Here is a 15,012-nt window from a genome sequence, read left to right on the forward strand (position 1 = left end):
CACACGGTTCATCAGGAGGCCCGGTGGATACTGGCTAAGCCAGAGAGATAAGGTGCTCAGATGAAGCATGTGTTGTACACTTCCTCTGTTTTGGGGTCTTATTGTCCCCGGAGGACTCTGCATCCACTGGAGACCCTGACAAAGGAAAATCCTTTTTCCTCCTGGGTAAGATTTAGTGTTTTTCTCTTAGATCACTTCTCGCCAGACACGGGATCCAGAAGATCAAAAATACCCTCACTGTAGATTTCACAAAACCATCGACACCTGAACTCTTCACATTCAGGGGGGACTCGCGAAGCGTTGACGTCCTGCAGACTCGTCATTAGGAAAGGGTGTAAGATGGCAGAAGTCCTCGCTGTTACCTCCAATGGTGCATGGAGGGTCGATGTTTTATTGTGGGGAAGGACGCCATTTACAGACGCATTTCCTGCTCTCGGCTTATGTAGTCTCTACATTGGAGAGCTTTAATATCCATCTCTGAATTAACTTTCCCTTTAATTCTGCACTGACCTTGGTAATATCCCAGCAATGTGTTTTGCGCTTTGGAGAGGAATTGTTTCCCAGTATTAGTAATGCCGTATGTAAAGATCAGACAATTCTGTCCTTTCATACAATCAGTCGCTTGTTTATTCAAAGTGCCCTCAAAAAACTGACTTTAGGTTGTTTCAGGACCAAACATGAGTAAAAGGGGAACTTCTGGGCAATCAAACCGCTGCTGAGAAGTCTGGGAACCAAGGAGCCTTGGACAGCACAATACAGGCGTCAGGAATCAAGACACAATCCTGGGACTCTCCATCTCAGGTCCAGTAAAAGGAAGGAACCTTCGTCGGCTCTTCAGCATCTTAGGAGCTTTTCTCGGTAGGACACGATACGGCGTCTTCTGGTGACAGAAAGTGTCCGATAGATTTGTTCTGATGTCATTCATCTCTTGTGGTTCATCTTATCCTCCCGTAGATAAGGAGGTCTCTGGCGGAGGGGGGGGGGGGGGTGGACGGTCTTCAGATGGCTCCATCCTTAATTACGGCCACAGAGGGAGGGGGTGGGGTGCAGATTTCGGGGGCCATCGTGCACTACACATCCCAGGAGCTCCGGCACGCTCTTACAGGTTTCAGATGGAGACATGCAGAGTCTTTCTCTAGGAATAAAGTTCCAAGTTGCAGCTGAGCGGCTCATTCTGGCTTCAGTGTCTCTAAATTTTGTAAACTCTTGTGGAAAAAGGAAAATTCCTTGTAAATCCAGGTGGTGATTATTTGTCGGAGTTACAGGAGGTCCTTCTGCTGTAATGGACATTAGAGAATCTTAAGGCCCCGTCACACCAAGCGACTTACCAGCGATCCCGACACCGATATCAAGGTGTCAGGATCGCTGGTAAGTCGCTATGTGATCGCTGGTGAGCTGTCACACAGACCGCTTCACCAGCGATCAGCACAGCGATGCCGAGCGCCCGGCATCGCTGGCCATCGCTGTAAAAAATAGAATCAAAATAAAAAATATAGTTATTCTCACCTTCCGACGTCCCGTTCAGCCATCCTGCCTCTCTCCATGCTCCGGTCCCAGTGATCCTTTGCACGAATGACCGAGAGATGTCACGGTCTCGAGGGATAAAGTCTCGCGGTCATTCGTGCAAAGGATCACTGGGACCGGAGCGTGGAGAGAGGCAGGATGGCTGAACGCGACGTCGGAAGGTGAGAATAACTATATTTTTTTTTTTTTTTTTTTACACCTGATCGCTGGTCTCCCGCCTGTCACACACAGCGATGCGTGCTGGCCAGCGGGAGACCAGCGACCAAAGAAATGTCCAGAGGTTTCTTGCACCGATCAGCGATACTGGCAGGGGGGCCGCTCGCTGATCGCTGTCACACACAGCGATCTCGCTCGTGAGATCGCTGTTATGTCACAAAAGTTGTGACTCAGCAGCGATCTCGCTACCGAGATCGCTTAGTGAGACGGGGCCTTTATGACGACGCATTTCACTACAATCCTCCGAGTGCAGCACATAATAATATGGAGTTTGAGGATCAAGGCTCCGTTGATGATTGAAGCACCTAAGTGTATAAGCGGCAGCAGGTCACCATCATCCCAATATTCCTGTGCCCCATCGAGGGCTCCACATTTGGGGCGCACATTTTCCCTCGTCATATCATGCGTACAATGTGATTCTCCTCTTACCCTTGCTTGGGAATCACGTTAAGGCAGTCTCCCGTCTGAGCGTCCCACACTCGGATCTGACCGGCCAGGCAGCAGCTAACTAACAGCATCCCATCACTGGCGAGACACTCGATGTCCTGCGAGACAGCGGGAGAAGATGAGGACGAGAGTACAGCAGAAAAGGATACCTGATGAAGTCAGGCCACGAACCATGAGATGACCTCTCAGGACAAGCGGCACGATCTCGGTTTCGGGGGGCGAATACCCGTAGTCGTCACATGGCAGGTCCCCTTTCTTCCGGCGGCTGTGAGACAGACCGTTCTGCCCGTAGTTTTTAGGGCACAGCAGTCGGTAAAGACAGAAGAGGAGCAAAACCAACAGAATGCCAGACGCTAAACCCAAAGCTCCAACTCTGAGGAGAGAAAAGACTGATTTACTTCTGGGAGGACGGAAAGAGTCAAGGAGGAGGGGAAGCAGGGCGCGGAGGATGGGGGCATGGGACGGAAGACGATCATCGGGATAGGTAAGGCGGTATTAGGAGGAAGCTGCCATCTTTCTAGTCTTACTTGTACAGGGTGACGTCCACAGATCCCTGGGTTTTGGGCACAGACGGAGCCACTTTGATTTCCTCCGAACGTTCATCCCTCTGCTGCTGAAATATCTGTGAGTGCTGGACCTCCTGAGGATGCCGCGCCTCAGACACCTCCTCCGGGCTGAGATACAGGGTGATGGGGATCATGGGCAATATGCTGATGTACCTACGGCCGACACATTGAGACGAGGTCAAGCAGTGCGCACAAAACAAATGATAGGCACCCCCATGAGTACAGTGAGGAAAGAGTTAACATGCCATCATACAAGAGACCCCTTTCTTACCTCTTTGCCAGGGTGAGGTTATAGTAGCTGAAGAGCGCTGGCCAGTGCCGGAAGGACAGTTTTCGCCATGTTTCTTCATCTTCATTGCCCCAAGTGACCTCTGTGTGAGCCTGGTCCTCCTTAAGGTCTGGTACGACTTTGCTTTGGTCCTTACGTTGCCTCTCTGCCCAGCTGCCTCTGGAATTTCTCTCTAAGGCCCCTCTGAGGGTCTCCATCACTTCATTGTGGTCTCGTTGAGACTGATTCTCCAGGAGCTGAGAGGAGCCAGTGGGGAGGATGGAAAGGGAGCTCTGTGGGTCAGACGCTGGCATAACGGGTACAGGAATGGGTGGCACCACAGCGCCCCCTAGAGGGCTCTGCTCCGTGACCTGAACGGTGGTCAGGTAGGTATGGAGGCCGGCAGGGTCAGTATACAGCAGGATCCCGATCCACACCACAGTCCCTGCCTGTAGAGAAGAGACGTGTTATACAACGGCCATTTACAGAGCCAGGCAGCAGTCGTCAGCCTGCACTCACCATGATGATCCTCTGGGCCAGTCGCGTCCTGGCAAAAAAGTAGATGAGCCGCAGTCTTTTGGGCAGGCGCAGGTTTCGCAGGGGCTGCAGGGTGATGGTGTGAGGGGTGTTGGGGCGCAGGGCCTGCTGACGCTCGTATTTCGGTGCACGTGACAAAGGCTTTGATGGTGGCATGCAGGCCTCGGCTGGCATCCTCTTGTTCAGGTCCGCGAGCTGCCGGTAAGAGAGCGCTTGTTAGATGTCTTTCAGCAAGGTGGGCACTAGATCATAGAGTGTCTGACCCCAGCGTACCCATGAATCACATGTACATGGATGGCAAAGACAATGTGTAATACCCAACTTTTCATGTGGTGGCGCTGCAGGCGAACTAAATACTCATTACTGGGATCCTGCTGAACTGATGGATGGAGGCCCCAGCAGCGGGAGACCCAGCTTTCAGGATTATGGGGGGAGGGTATATGAAGGGACATGCACCAACATTGTGACATAAAGGTGAATAGCTTTATGAAAACCAAATCTGCGCAGAAATGTGGACATTTCACAGTTTTTTCTGGCTGCATTGTGTTTAGGTGGACGGACAGGGGCCCCATGTCCTGGCGGATTTACTACAACTGCTTACATTACAGCGGACATCTCTAGTTCATGGCGGTCACGAGTTTCCGCGTGTGGCGCGGCGGCTGCCTACAAAGCATCATGTTTAATAAAAGGCACCAATCTCTTCATAAATGTGGCGCATCTTTCATCAGGATGCTTCTTATCTCTGTCCCCATGGGCTCACACTAAATCATTTGCACTGAAGGATCACATGTAGTGATCACGACGCGGCTTGGCTTCATATCCCGCAGCTGCGGAATACAAGCTTCGGCACGTGCATCCACACGCCGGGGAGGATCCTCAAGGTCTCAGCCTTATCTGGTTTGCTCCGATTAGCTCTGTGACGGCCCTGCAGATTTCTGCTTCCAAGAAAATGCATAAGACGATCCCCAAAATGTACCAGGCAAGGGACTCATTTGACATTCCTTGGGATCTACATGTACGTTTGTGGAGATCTTTACAGCTACAAGAATTCCCACCATCACTGCACACATCCTGCCTCACTTCGGGCCACACTGATGGCTTCCTATTATTGAGCATGCAAATATGTAAGCAGGGTAACAGCAGTGCAGACAGCTACGGAGTCAGAGCGCCACCGTGGTGGCATGGAGTGTAACATCTTACATGGAGTCACTGTGCTCATCTGCTTTCCTAAACCCCTTATGTACCTCCATTCTGCGGATGTCGATGGATAATACGGTGGTGAAGAAGAACATCTGCAGGAAGAAGTCTGATACCAACCCGACCACAGCAAAGAGGCAAAACTCCTAGGAGAGAAGAAATGGGAAGAACATGAGAAGAGGAACATCCATCCAAAGCAGAGGACGTGCCCCGAGTGTAAGGAGAACATCCCCGTCCTCCACCTCCTAATCCTTCACTACAGACGACCTTCACAGATCGGTGTCAGGGGCACAAACCTAGTGTCACCACTCATCCTACAGGCGACCCCTATTTCCTAATGTCTAGAAATCCACCATTTGCCAATTGTGCCAAAACTGAGAACGTCGACCACTTTATGTGCGTATAAATCTTTAGAGCCAGGTCCAGCAGCCGGGTCAGTAGCCCATGGGTCCTAGCCAGGAGCCCTGTAAACCTCTTCCCACCATCAGCTCTTCAGATTACTCGGCCTGGTGAAATGTGGTGAAAGCGCCAAATCGGGTGATCAAAAAAGGAGCAGCGGATGTTGACTGGTAGAAGGTGATTTGCAGGGCTCTCATTCAGCAGCTATGGACTACTGACCCGGCCACTGGACCAGGGTCCTGCAAACAGATTCGCTCGTCTCTGACCACTAGTTCTATCTCTGGGGGTCCCAGAGAACAGCCCATTCTTCCCAGAGCCCGGCATTGACAGTTCTAGAAACCATTTCTGCTTTTGTTTCTTGCTCACACCTTTCATAAAAACTAGGCCAGGTTGTGTAGCCCCAGCAGGCGCCGCTCACGATGGAAAATCCTGCACACACCTGTATCTGAGGCAGCGAAGGTTCACCGAGTGCAGAGACGTAATGTCCTTCATGAGTAGATCTGATAGCGGAGCACACAGACACGGGGGAATCCCCGTACACCGCCGATCTCTGACCACGCCTCACCTGAATGGCAGGAACCAGAGTGAAATATCCAATCAGGATGATCCCCAGCTCCGTGGCCATGTTCTTCATGATGGACCAGCTCTCGTTACTTAACCCTGAACATGCCAGAGAAACCACAACATATATCAGAGGGGAATCCGTACATGTCCAAAACCACAAGGAACCACAGGTCACTCACCTTGTGCTATGCGGAGTTTCACCTCAAGGTCAACCGGAGTGGACACAACAGATTTCGTCAGCACCAAAACATTCTCTAATCCAATGACCACGACCAGATAAGGGAAGATCTCCCTGAGCGAAGAGACAAAGATGACTACAGCAGCCGAGATGTGGGGGTCCAGGACCCTAAACTAATGAAAGAAGGGTCCGTGGAGCAGGTTCTGCACGCCGCCTTCTCAGACACAGCTACATACCCGCCATTGAGGGTCGGAGTCAGCCCAAACAGGGTACACAGTCCCACAGACATCAGCAGCGAGCTCAGCACGGTCACCACCGCGGCCAGGGCCAAGCCCCACTTCGACTTCACCAGGTCGATCTTCCCTTTAAAGCATAAAAACAAGTAGATAAATAATAGCATGCACGCAACGACGATCAGAACACCCTCACTGCATATTACTAATATTATTATTGTCCCAAAGCAACTAAAAGGTGGAGCAAAAAATCCCGTGGATTAAAGGGCGATCCCAGCTGCGCTCTTCAGTAGCTCCACAGCCTCCCGGGTTTCTTCTGGCCGGTGGAGCAGAGCGCTGCTGGAGAATGAGCGTTCAGAGCAGCGTCATGCTCTCGCTCGCTGCACGTAGAGGAGCCTATGTCTCTGCAGCATCGGAAGAGAGCAGCGCACCAACACTGGGATCCAGCATAGAGCTTGTGAGTGCACGCAGATTTCCTAGGAAACTGCCTACCCCTTAAAGACTGCAGAGGTGGCTGATAACCTTGGCAACATGCTGGACACTGCCCTGGACTGAGGATTTTTAATAACCGGTAAATTACAAAGCTACTCATTTTTGGCAGCACTTTGCAAGTTTACTCATGCAAGTCTTAACAACCCCTTTAATATGTTTTGGGTATGCAGCTCCTATGCAGACCTATGGATGATTCTACTACCAGTCAGTGAGACCCCCCCCACCCCGTCTCTGTGAGCATGTACGTACTGGTAGAGAAGTAGATGTATGCAAACAGGATGAAGTAAGTGGTGACCAGAGGAATGAGCTCCGCGATCCCGATCTCCTCCTTGAAATGGACGTGGACGATGTTCTGCCCCTGGGTGGTGCAGTTGGTGCTGGGGTGCAGCTGTCTCAGACGGGTTCTCAGGCTGCTCAGGAACCTGCCGATATAACAGGGATGTAGTCTGAGACGTCCATACATAGGGAAAGGTTCATTACTCCGTGACATACGCTTACGTGGAGCAGTGCTCTGACCCTACCTTGCGTCGTATCTGCACAGCGCCAGCGTGATGGTGTAAGACACGATCCGCTTCCGATTGTACAGGCTGACGCCGCTCTGCTTTCCAGGGACCCCGAACAGCAGATCTGCAGGAGAGAGAAGAGAACGGGAATGACCCTCAGAAATCACTATGGTGGCTCCGAGAAGGCCGCTCCAGCAGCTGTAGGGGGGTCTCCTACCTCGGAGGGTGGCCGACGTCTGCAGAGTTTTCGGCTCATGTTGTTGGATGGTCCCGATGAGGTCAGGATCCTGGTTGAATCGTTCTTGATTGTTCTGCCAGAAGTTTCCCGGAGACAGGAGGAGGCAGCCATGTTCTGGGAGTTTCTCTCGGAGCTTCTTCAGTCCTGGCTGGAGGTCGGTCACCTGCAGACAGACGTCTTCAAGACTTGTCTCACTATTTCTGGGGAGGAAAAAAAAAAAGAAAAAAAGAGTAGTCCAGTAATGTGAATGAAAGCATAAAACTCGCCATTTTCAAGATCATTGCTTCCAGTCAGTGAAAAGATGCATTCATGTTAAACCTCAGAGACTAAATCCCTCCTGTCACGTGCCCGCTTCTCCGCATGTTACTTGGTGTTGTGCCTGCAAGGGTTAATCTATCTCCTCTCACTAAGTACAGCATTTAACCTCTGTCCTATGCTGCAGTGGGAGCATAAATCACACCTCGGACACAGACCACACACCCCGCTCATACACGCTGCCACCACTCAGCGAATACACGGGTGATGAGTCCCAGAAGTACCACTCTGTCTGCCAAACACCAGGATCACACACTCTAAGGCTATAGATTCTTTAGACCATACAAGGTTCAGACTTAAAGTTTTAATCTTTAATATAAAAGGTACAGTGCTTACAATAAAAGATATAAAAATGGAAACAAGAAGTGACATACAAATATGCAAAACAGTGATAAAATAAAAGTGAGAAACTTACAGAAGTGTCTAAACTTTGCAGTCTGTCATTCTGCTCCCTGAGGGGGGGGGGGGGGGGACTACGGAATGCCTCACACATCAGCTTGGCTGCCCCTCAGTCTGTGAACATCTTTCTTTGTGTAAAGGCCTAATTTATAGATTTAACCTTGGGATCAGATTTCTAGACCAGTCTCTTGTGTTAATATTCTAATTGCTGGTTTGTGACTGGACTATGGCTACTTTGCCAATGAATACATTATTTTTCTCTGAATGCTGTTTGTATAACTTTTCTTTCTCATAGTAAATAGATAGTGTCAGGCTGCAATTTGGCATCTCTCCATCAAAGACACTAGGTGGTGTGAAATGTTTCCAATTTTGTGTGTGTGTTCTCAGGAAGGCCCCCTGGGGGGCAGGGACCAGGAAAACTGTCTTCTCAGGATAATATAGGTTTGTGACCTTTGCGAGACCTGCAGCCTAAAACAGATGTTAATTACTGCTGGTCATACATATACCTATTTCACTACACCTCCCGACCAACAGGTGCAGCAAAATCCTCATCTCTTGGATCTGATCTACACCGATACACTGTAACAAGCCGACAGCTGTGCGAGCAGGACGAGATCTGGTTAGTGAGTAGAGGTGGTAGACATTATTACTGACTGTTACTAAAAACAATCAGCAGAATTGTAACTGCAAAATCTACCCCAACCCCATATACAGTTCTCAGACTTACCTCTCCCTGAGCACATGATTCCTGATCTCTTCCACCAATCCGAACACCCGGGATAGAGGCGAGCGGAAGACGTCCACCGCCAAGAAGTTCTTGTCCCAAGGCGAAACCACCGCCTTCACCAGAACCTGCTGGATGTATGCAACGGGCCGTCCGAGATACTGCAGAGACCAGAAGATACGTGTAACAGAGTGCAGCTCTGGAGTATAATATAGGATGTAACTCAGGATCAGTAATGTAATGTATGTACACAGTGACTGCACCAGCAGAATAGTGAGTGCAGCTCTGGAGTATAATACAGGATGTAACTCAGGATCAGTAATGTAATGTATGTACACAGTGACTGCACCAGCAGAATAGTGAGTGCAGCTCTGGAGTATAATACAGGATGTAACTCAGGATCAGTAATGTAATGTATGTACACAGTGACTGCACCAGCAGAATAGTGAGTGCAGCTCTGGAGTATAATACAGGACGTAACTCAGGACCAGTAATGTAATGTGTGTACACAGTGACTGCACCAGCAGAATAGTGAGTGCAGCTCTGGAGTATAATACAGGATGTAACTCAGGATCAGTAATGTAATGGATGTACACAGTGACTGCACTTCTCAGATACTACCCCAGCAGTGAGGTATATATGTACATTATTATTATAGCGCCATTTATTCCATGGCGCTTTACAGGTGATCTAATAACCATGTATAAGTATATAAGGGGACAATACAAATATCTCTCCGAGGATCTGTTTATACCAAGGAAGGTGACGGTCACAAGGGGGCATTCTCTGCGTCTGGAGGAGAGAAGGTTTCTCCACCAACATAGAAGAGGATTCTTTACTGTTAGGGCAGTGAGAATCTGGAATTCCCTGCCTGAGGAGGTGGTGTTGGCGAACTCAGTCGAAGGGTTCAAGAGAGGCCTGGATGTCTTCCTGGAGCGGAACAATATTGTATCTTACAGTTATTGTTAGGTTCTTTAGAAGGACGTAGATCTGGGGATTTATTCTGACAGAATTTTTTAGGCTGAACTGGATGGACAAATGTCTTTTTTCGGCCTTACTAACTATGTTACTATGTTATGTTACTATGTGAGGAGGGGTATACATAATACATACAAGTACAGTAATCTTAATGAATACAAGTCACGACTGGTCCAGGAGGAGAGGGGACCCTGCCCGCGAGGGCTCACAATCTACAAGGGATGGGTGATAATACAGTAGGTGAGGGTAGAGCTGGTCGTGCAGCGGTTTGGTGGATCGGTGGTTACTGCTGGTTGTAGGCTTGTCGGAAGAGGTCGGTCTTCAGGTTATTTTGAAGGTTTCCATGGTAGGCGAGAGTCTGATATGTTGTGGTAGAGAGTTCCAGAGTAGGGGGGATGCGCGGGAGAAATCTTGTAAGCGATTGTGGGAAGGAGATAAGAGGGGAGTAGAGGAGGAGATCTTGTGAGGATCGGAGGTTGCGTGTAGGTAAGTAGCGGGAGACGAGGTCACAGATGTATGGAGGACTCAGGTTGTGGATGGCTTTGTATGTCATGGTTAGGGTCTTGTTCTGGGGTCTCTGGGTAATGTCAAGGTGGAGCCAGTGCAGGGAGAAGCCGGGGAATAGCGGGGGGACAGGTGGATTAGTCGGGCAGCAGAGTTAAGAATAGATTGGAGGGGTGCGAGAGTGTTAGAGGGGAGGCCACAGAGCAGGAGGTTGCAGTAGTCAAGGCGGGAGCATTACACACATACTATATATTGTGCACACGGCACGTTTCCAAACGATTCGGTGTCACACTGCATTTTGGGGGATGTCGGTGCCTCATCCTTATCCTGGTACTAAGGTCAGTGATCAGATCCTTCTGGTGCAGATAACATCACACGTGGTCAGATAACAGGAAGGAGGACAAGGTCGCTGCTTGTTATGACTTGCTCGGTTTCGTCTTTCTGTGTGGCGCCGGCACAGCGTGCTACATTTGACACGGTTGCGGCCCTACTGCGACTCTTTGGCACGTCTGGGTCTATATAAGAGTCCTCAGCTGCACCATGGTCTTGCTCTTTGAGACGAAACCAATTTGGACTTTGCCCAATTTCCTAAACGCTGAATGGCAAATTGAGGATTCTACTGCTGGAAAGGTGAAGTAACTACTCACCCAGTCTGGGCGATCGCTGCGGTCGTCCGGGCTCTGTTCAGCTGGAGGTGGGGAGTAGTCCTTCACAGGTGTGATGTACTCGACAGGTCCTGTGCCGGGTAGGGGAAGCTTCAGGAGAGGAGAGCTGAGAAGGAAGAGTCAGTGACGGAGTTAATAAGATGAAGGCTCATCATTCACTTCTGGTCACTGCGCCAAAGCCGAGCTGATGGGGCCCACACTGTGCAGCCCTGGCCTGCTGGACCCCTCAAACTACACTCTTTAAATCCATGAAATCCAAGAAGCGTCCAGTAACAAACATGAGTAATCAATGATAGCGGCCTATTGGAGGCTATACAGAGAGAAGTGAAGGAAGGAGGAGGAAAAGGTGGTTTTATCTCACAGCTACACTGCTCAGTACTGCTGTGTAGTATCCTCTGTGTTGCAGTTTATCTCACCCCACTAGAGGATTCACAGCTACACTACTCATTACTGACGCATAATAGCATACATGTTATTGCTTTCACGTGTTATATCCCATCCAAAGCTGGGTTCATAGCTACACTGCTCAGTACTGTTAGAATTTCATCCGTATTATAGTTTTCTAGTAAGTACTTATCTCACCCAAGTGGCGGATTCACAGCTACGCTGCTGAGTACTGCTGTCCTCCATGCTGCTGAGATTCTGAACATGTGCTACATAGAGACAGGAGAGGAAGCAGTAATCCCTCATGTCTGTGTGTACCGTGTATGGGAGGAATAGGGGTGAAAATGCATATAATGGACAAAATTAATGTTATTCTCCACTTGAATCAGCTGCCCAGGCCTAGGATCACGACTCTGTGTAATTTCGGTAGAAGATAAGGATGCAGCAGTGACCACACAGGTCACATATAGATAACATCAACCCACAGTGTTATAGAGGGAACAGCACAAAAATAATCAACACCCACTCTGTGCCACAGCAAAAACTCACACTGCTCCACAAAGCAATGCATCATCTTCTCCACAGTCCTGCTAAGCACCTTAGAAGAGAACTCCGACAGAAGTGGTTCAGCCGGTAATATCAGTAACTGAAGCAAAGGTGAAATCTCCACCTAAAGACACCACCGTAAACTAGTGTGAGCCGAAACTGCGAGACACTATGTAAGAGCACCATACGACCCATCACATGACAGAACAGGCAGGAAGCAAAACACTACAAATATTATATATAGAACACTCAGACAACAAAGACATGATAGAAACTATAATATGGAAAACACTATCACAGGAAATATACACCTCATGTGTATTGTAGTAGTTATATTCTTGTATATAGGGACAGTATTATAGTAGTTATATTCTTGTATATAGGGACAGTATTATAGTAGTTATATTCTTGTACATAGGGGCAGTATTATAGTAGTTATATTCTTGTACATAGGGACAGTATTATAGTAGTTATATTCTTGTACATAGGAGCAGTATTATAGTAGTTATATTCTTGTACATAGGAGCAGTATTATAGTAGTTATATTCTTGTACATAGGGGCAGTATTATAGTAGTTATATTCTTGTACATAGGAGCAGTATTATAGTAGTTATATTCTTGTACATAGGGGCAGTATTATAGTAGTTATATTCTTGTACATAGGGACAGTATTATAGTAGTTATATTCTTGTACATAGGGGCAGTATTATAGTAGTTATATTCTTGTACATAGGGGCAGTATTATAGTAGTTATATTCTTGTACATAAGGGCAGTATTATAGTAGTTATATTCTTGTATATAGGGGGCAGTATTATAGTAGTTATATTCTTGTACATAAGGGCAGTATTATAGTAGTTATATTCTTGTATATAGGGGGCAGTATTATAGTAGTTATATTCTTGTATATAGGGGGCAGTATTATAGTAGCTATATTCTTGTACATAGGGGCAGTATTATAGTAGTTATATTCTTGTACATAGGGGCAGTATTATAGTAGCTATATTCTTGTACATAGGGGCAGTATTATAGTAGTTATATTCTTGTACATAGGAGGAGTATTATAGTAGTTATATTCTTGTACATAGGGGGCAGTATTATAGTAGCTATATTCTTGTACTCTTGTATTCTTGTAAAACTGTGCCGCTAACTATAGACCTGTCTCTAATCTTCCCTTCATCTCTAAACTGGAACGCCTGGTCCACTCCTGTCTTATCCGCTATCTCTCAGAAAACTCTGTTCTCGACCCTCTCCAATCCGGTTTCCGCTCTTTACACTCCATTGAAACTGCCCTCACTAAAGTTTCTAATGATCTAACAGCTAAATCAAATGGTCATTACTCCATGCTAATTCTCTTGGATCTCTCGGCAGCATTCGACACTGTGGATCATCAGCTCCTCCTCACTATGCTCCGCTCCATTGGCCTCAAGGACACCGTTCTCTCCTGGTTCTCCTCCTATCTCTCTGACCGCTCCTTTACTATATTTTTTGCCGGTTCCTCCTCCTCTCACCTTCCCCTTACTGTTGGGGTCCCCCAAGGATCAGTCCTAGGCCCCCTCCTCTTCTCCTTGTGCACTGCCCCTATTGGTCAAACAATCAGTAGATTTGGGTTCCAGTACCATCTCTATGCTGATGACACCCAATTATACGCTTCTTCTCCTGACATCACGCCAGCCTTTCTAGAAAACACCGGCGATTGTCTAAATGCTGTGTCTAATATGTCCTCACTATATCTGAAACTGAACTCCTGGTGTTTCCTCCCTCTACTAATGTACCTATACCCGACATTGCCATTTCTGTGTGTGGTTCCACTATTACTCCCCAGCAACATGCCCGCTGTCTTGGGGTCATACTTGATTCCGAGCTTTCCTTTGCCCCCCACATTCGATCAGTGGCTCGCTCTTGTCATCTGGACCTCAAAAACATTTCTAGAATTCGACCTTTTCTTACTTTTGACTCTGCAAAAACTCTTACTGTTTCTCTTATTCATTCTCGTCTCGACTATTGTAACTCTCTTCTAATCAGTCTCCCTCTTACCAAACTCTCCCCTCTCCAATCTGTCTTGAATGCTGCAGCCAGGATCATATTCCTCACCAATCGTTACACCGATGCCTCTACCTTGTGCCAGTCATTACACTGGCTACCCATCCACTCCAGAATTCAGTATAAACTTATTACCCTCACCCACAAAGCTCTTCATTGCTCAGCACCACCCTACATCTCCTCCCTTGTTTCAGTATACCACCCTACCCGCGCCCTCCGTTCTGCTGATGACCTGAGGTTAGCATCCTCAATAATCAGAACCTCCCACTCCCGTCTCCAAGACTTTACACGTGCCGCGCCAATTCTTTGGAATGCACTTCCCAGGTCAATACGATTAGTCCCCAATCCCCACAATTTTAAGCGTGCCCTGAAAACACATTTATTCAGACAGGCCTACCGCCTCAACACATTAACCTAATCTATCCCTGTGTGGCAGAGCCAAAAGTTTTACCATAACCAGGTTCCCAGCATCATGTTCCCACATGCTTTATGCATCCATTAGCCCTCTGTGTCTGTACTGTTACACACTTAACATTATGGCTGGTCCATACAATCAGGGCAACTGTTACCACCCACCTTTCGTGTCTCCCTCTTTCCTCATAGACTGTAAGCTTGCGAGCAGGGCCCTCATTCCTCTTGGTATTTGTTATAATCTACTGTATGTGATTATTGTTATGCTGTAATGTCTATTGTCTGTACAAGTCCCCTCTGAAATGTAAAGTGCTGCGGAATATGTCGGCGCTATAAAAATAAAATGCATTATTATTGTACATAGGGGGCAGTATTATAGTAGTTATATTCTTGTACATAGGGACAGTATTATAGTAGTTATATTCTTGTACATAGGAGCAGTATTATAGTAGTTATATTCTTGTACATAGGGGGCAGTATTATAGTAGTTATATTCTTGTACATAGGGGGCAGTATTATAGTAGTTATATTCTCTTATATAGGAGCAGCATTATAGTAGTTATATTCTTGTATATAGGAGCAGTATTATAGTAGTTATATTATTGTACATAGGGGCAGTATTATAGTAGTTACATTCTTGTACATAGGAGCAGTATTATAGTAGTTATATTCTTGTACATAGG

The 15,012-nt window shown here is 47.6% G+C and overlaps 1 protein-coding gene across 1 annotated transcript in view; it reads right to left on the minus strand.

The window, feature by feature from the left end:
- Nucleotides 1–15,012, minus strand: part of SCAP (SREBF chaperone) — a 33,721-nt gene that overhangs the window by 7,914 nt on the left and 10,795 nt on the right. The window contains exons 3-16 of the mRNA XM_073551191.1: nt 10,930–11,053; nt 8,804–8,961; nt 7,342–7,562; nt 7,143–7,248; nt 6,871–7,043; nt 6,133–6,259; nt 5,898–6,010; nt 5,720–5,814; nt 4,803–4,901; nt 3,541–3,753; nt 3,025–3,470; nt 2,715–2,906; nt 2,359–2,560; nt 2,170–2,285 (exon numbers count right to left, since the gene is read on the minus strand). Coding sequence (XP_073407292.1) covers nt 2,170–2,285; nt 2,359–2,560; nt 2,715–2,906; nt 3,025–3,470; nt 3,541–3,753; nt 4,803–4,901; nt 5,720–5,814; nt 5,898–6,010; nt 6,133–6,259; nt 6,871–7,043; nt 7,143–7,248; nt 7,342–7,562; nt 8,804–8,961; nt 10,930–11,053 — 2,385 coding nt within the window. The remainder of the gene's footprint in view (nt 1–2,169; nt 2,286–2,358; nt 2,561–2,714; nt 2,907–3,024; nt 3,471–3,540; nt 3,754–4,802; nt 4,902–5,719; nt 5,815–5,897; nt 6,011–6,132; nt 6,260–6,870; nt 7,044–7,142; nt 7,249–7,341; nt 7,563–8,803; nt 8,962–10,929; nt 11,054–15,012) is intronic.

This window comes from Dendrobates tinctorius, unplaced genomic scaffold, assembly GCF_039654945.1.
Source record: "Dendrobates tinctorius isolate UK_male_01 unplaced genomic scaffold, ASM3965494v1 ptg000173l, whole genome shotgun sequence".
NCBI classification, from domain to species: Eukaryota; Metazoa; Chordata; class Amphibia; order Anura; family Dendrobatidae; genus Dendrobates; species Dendrobates tinctorius.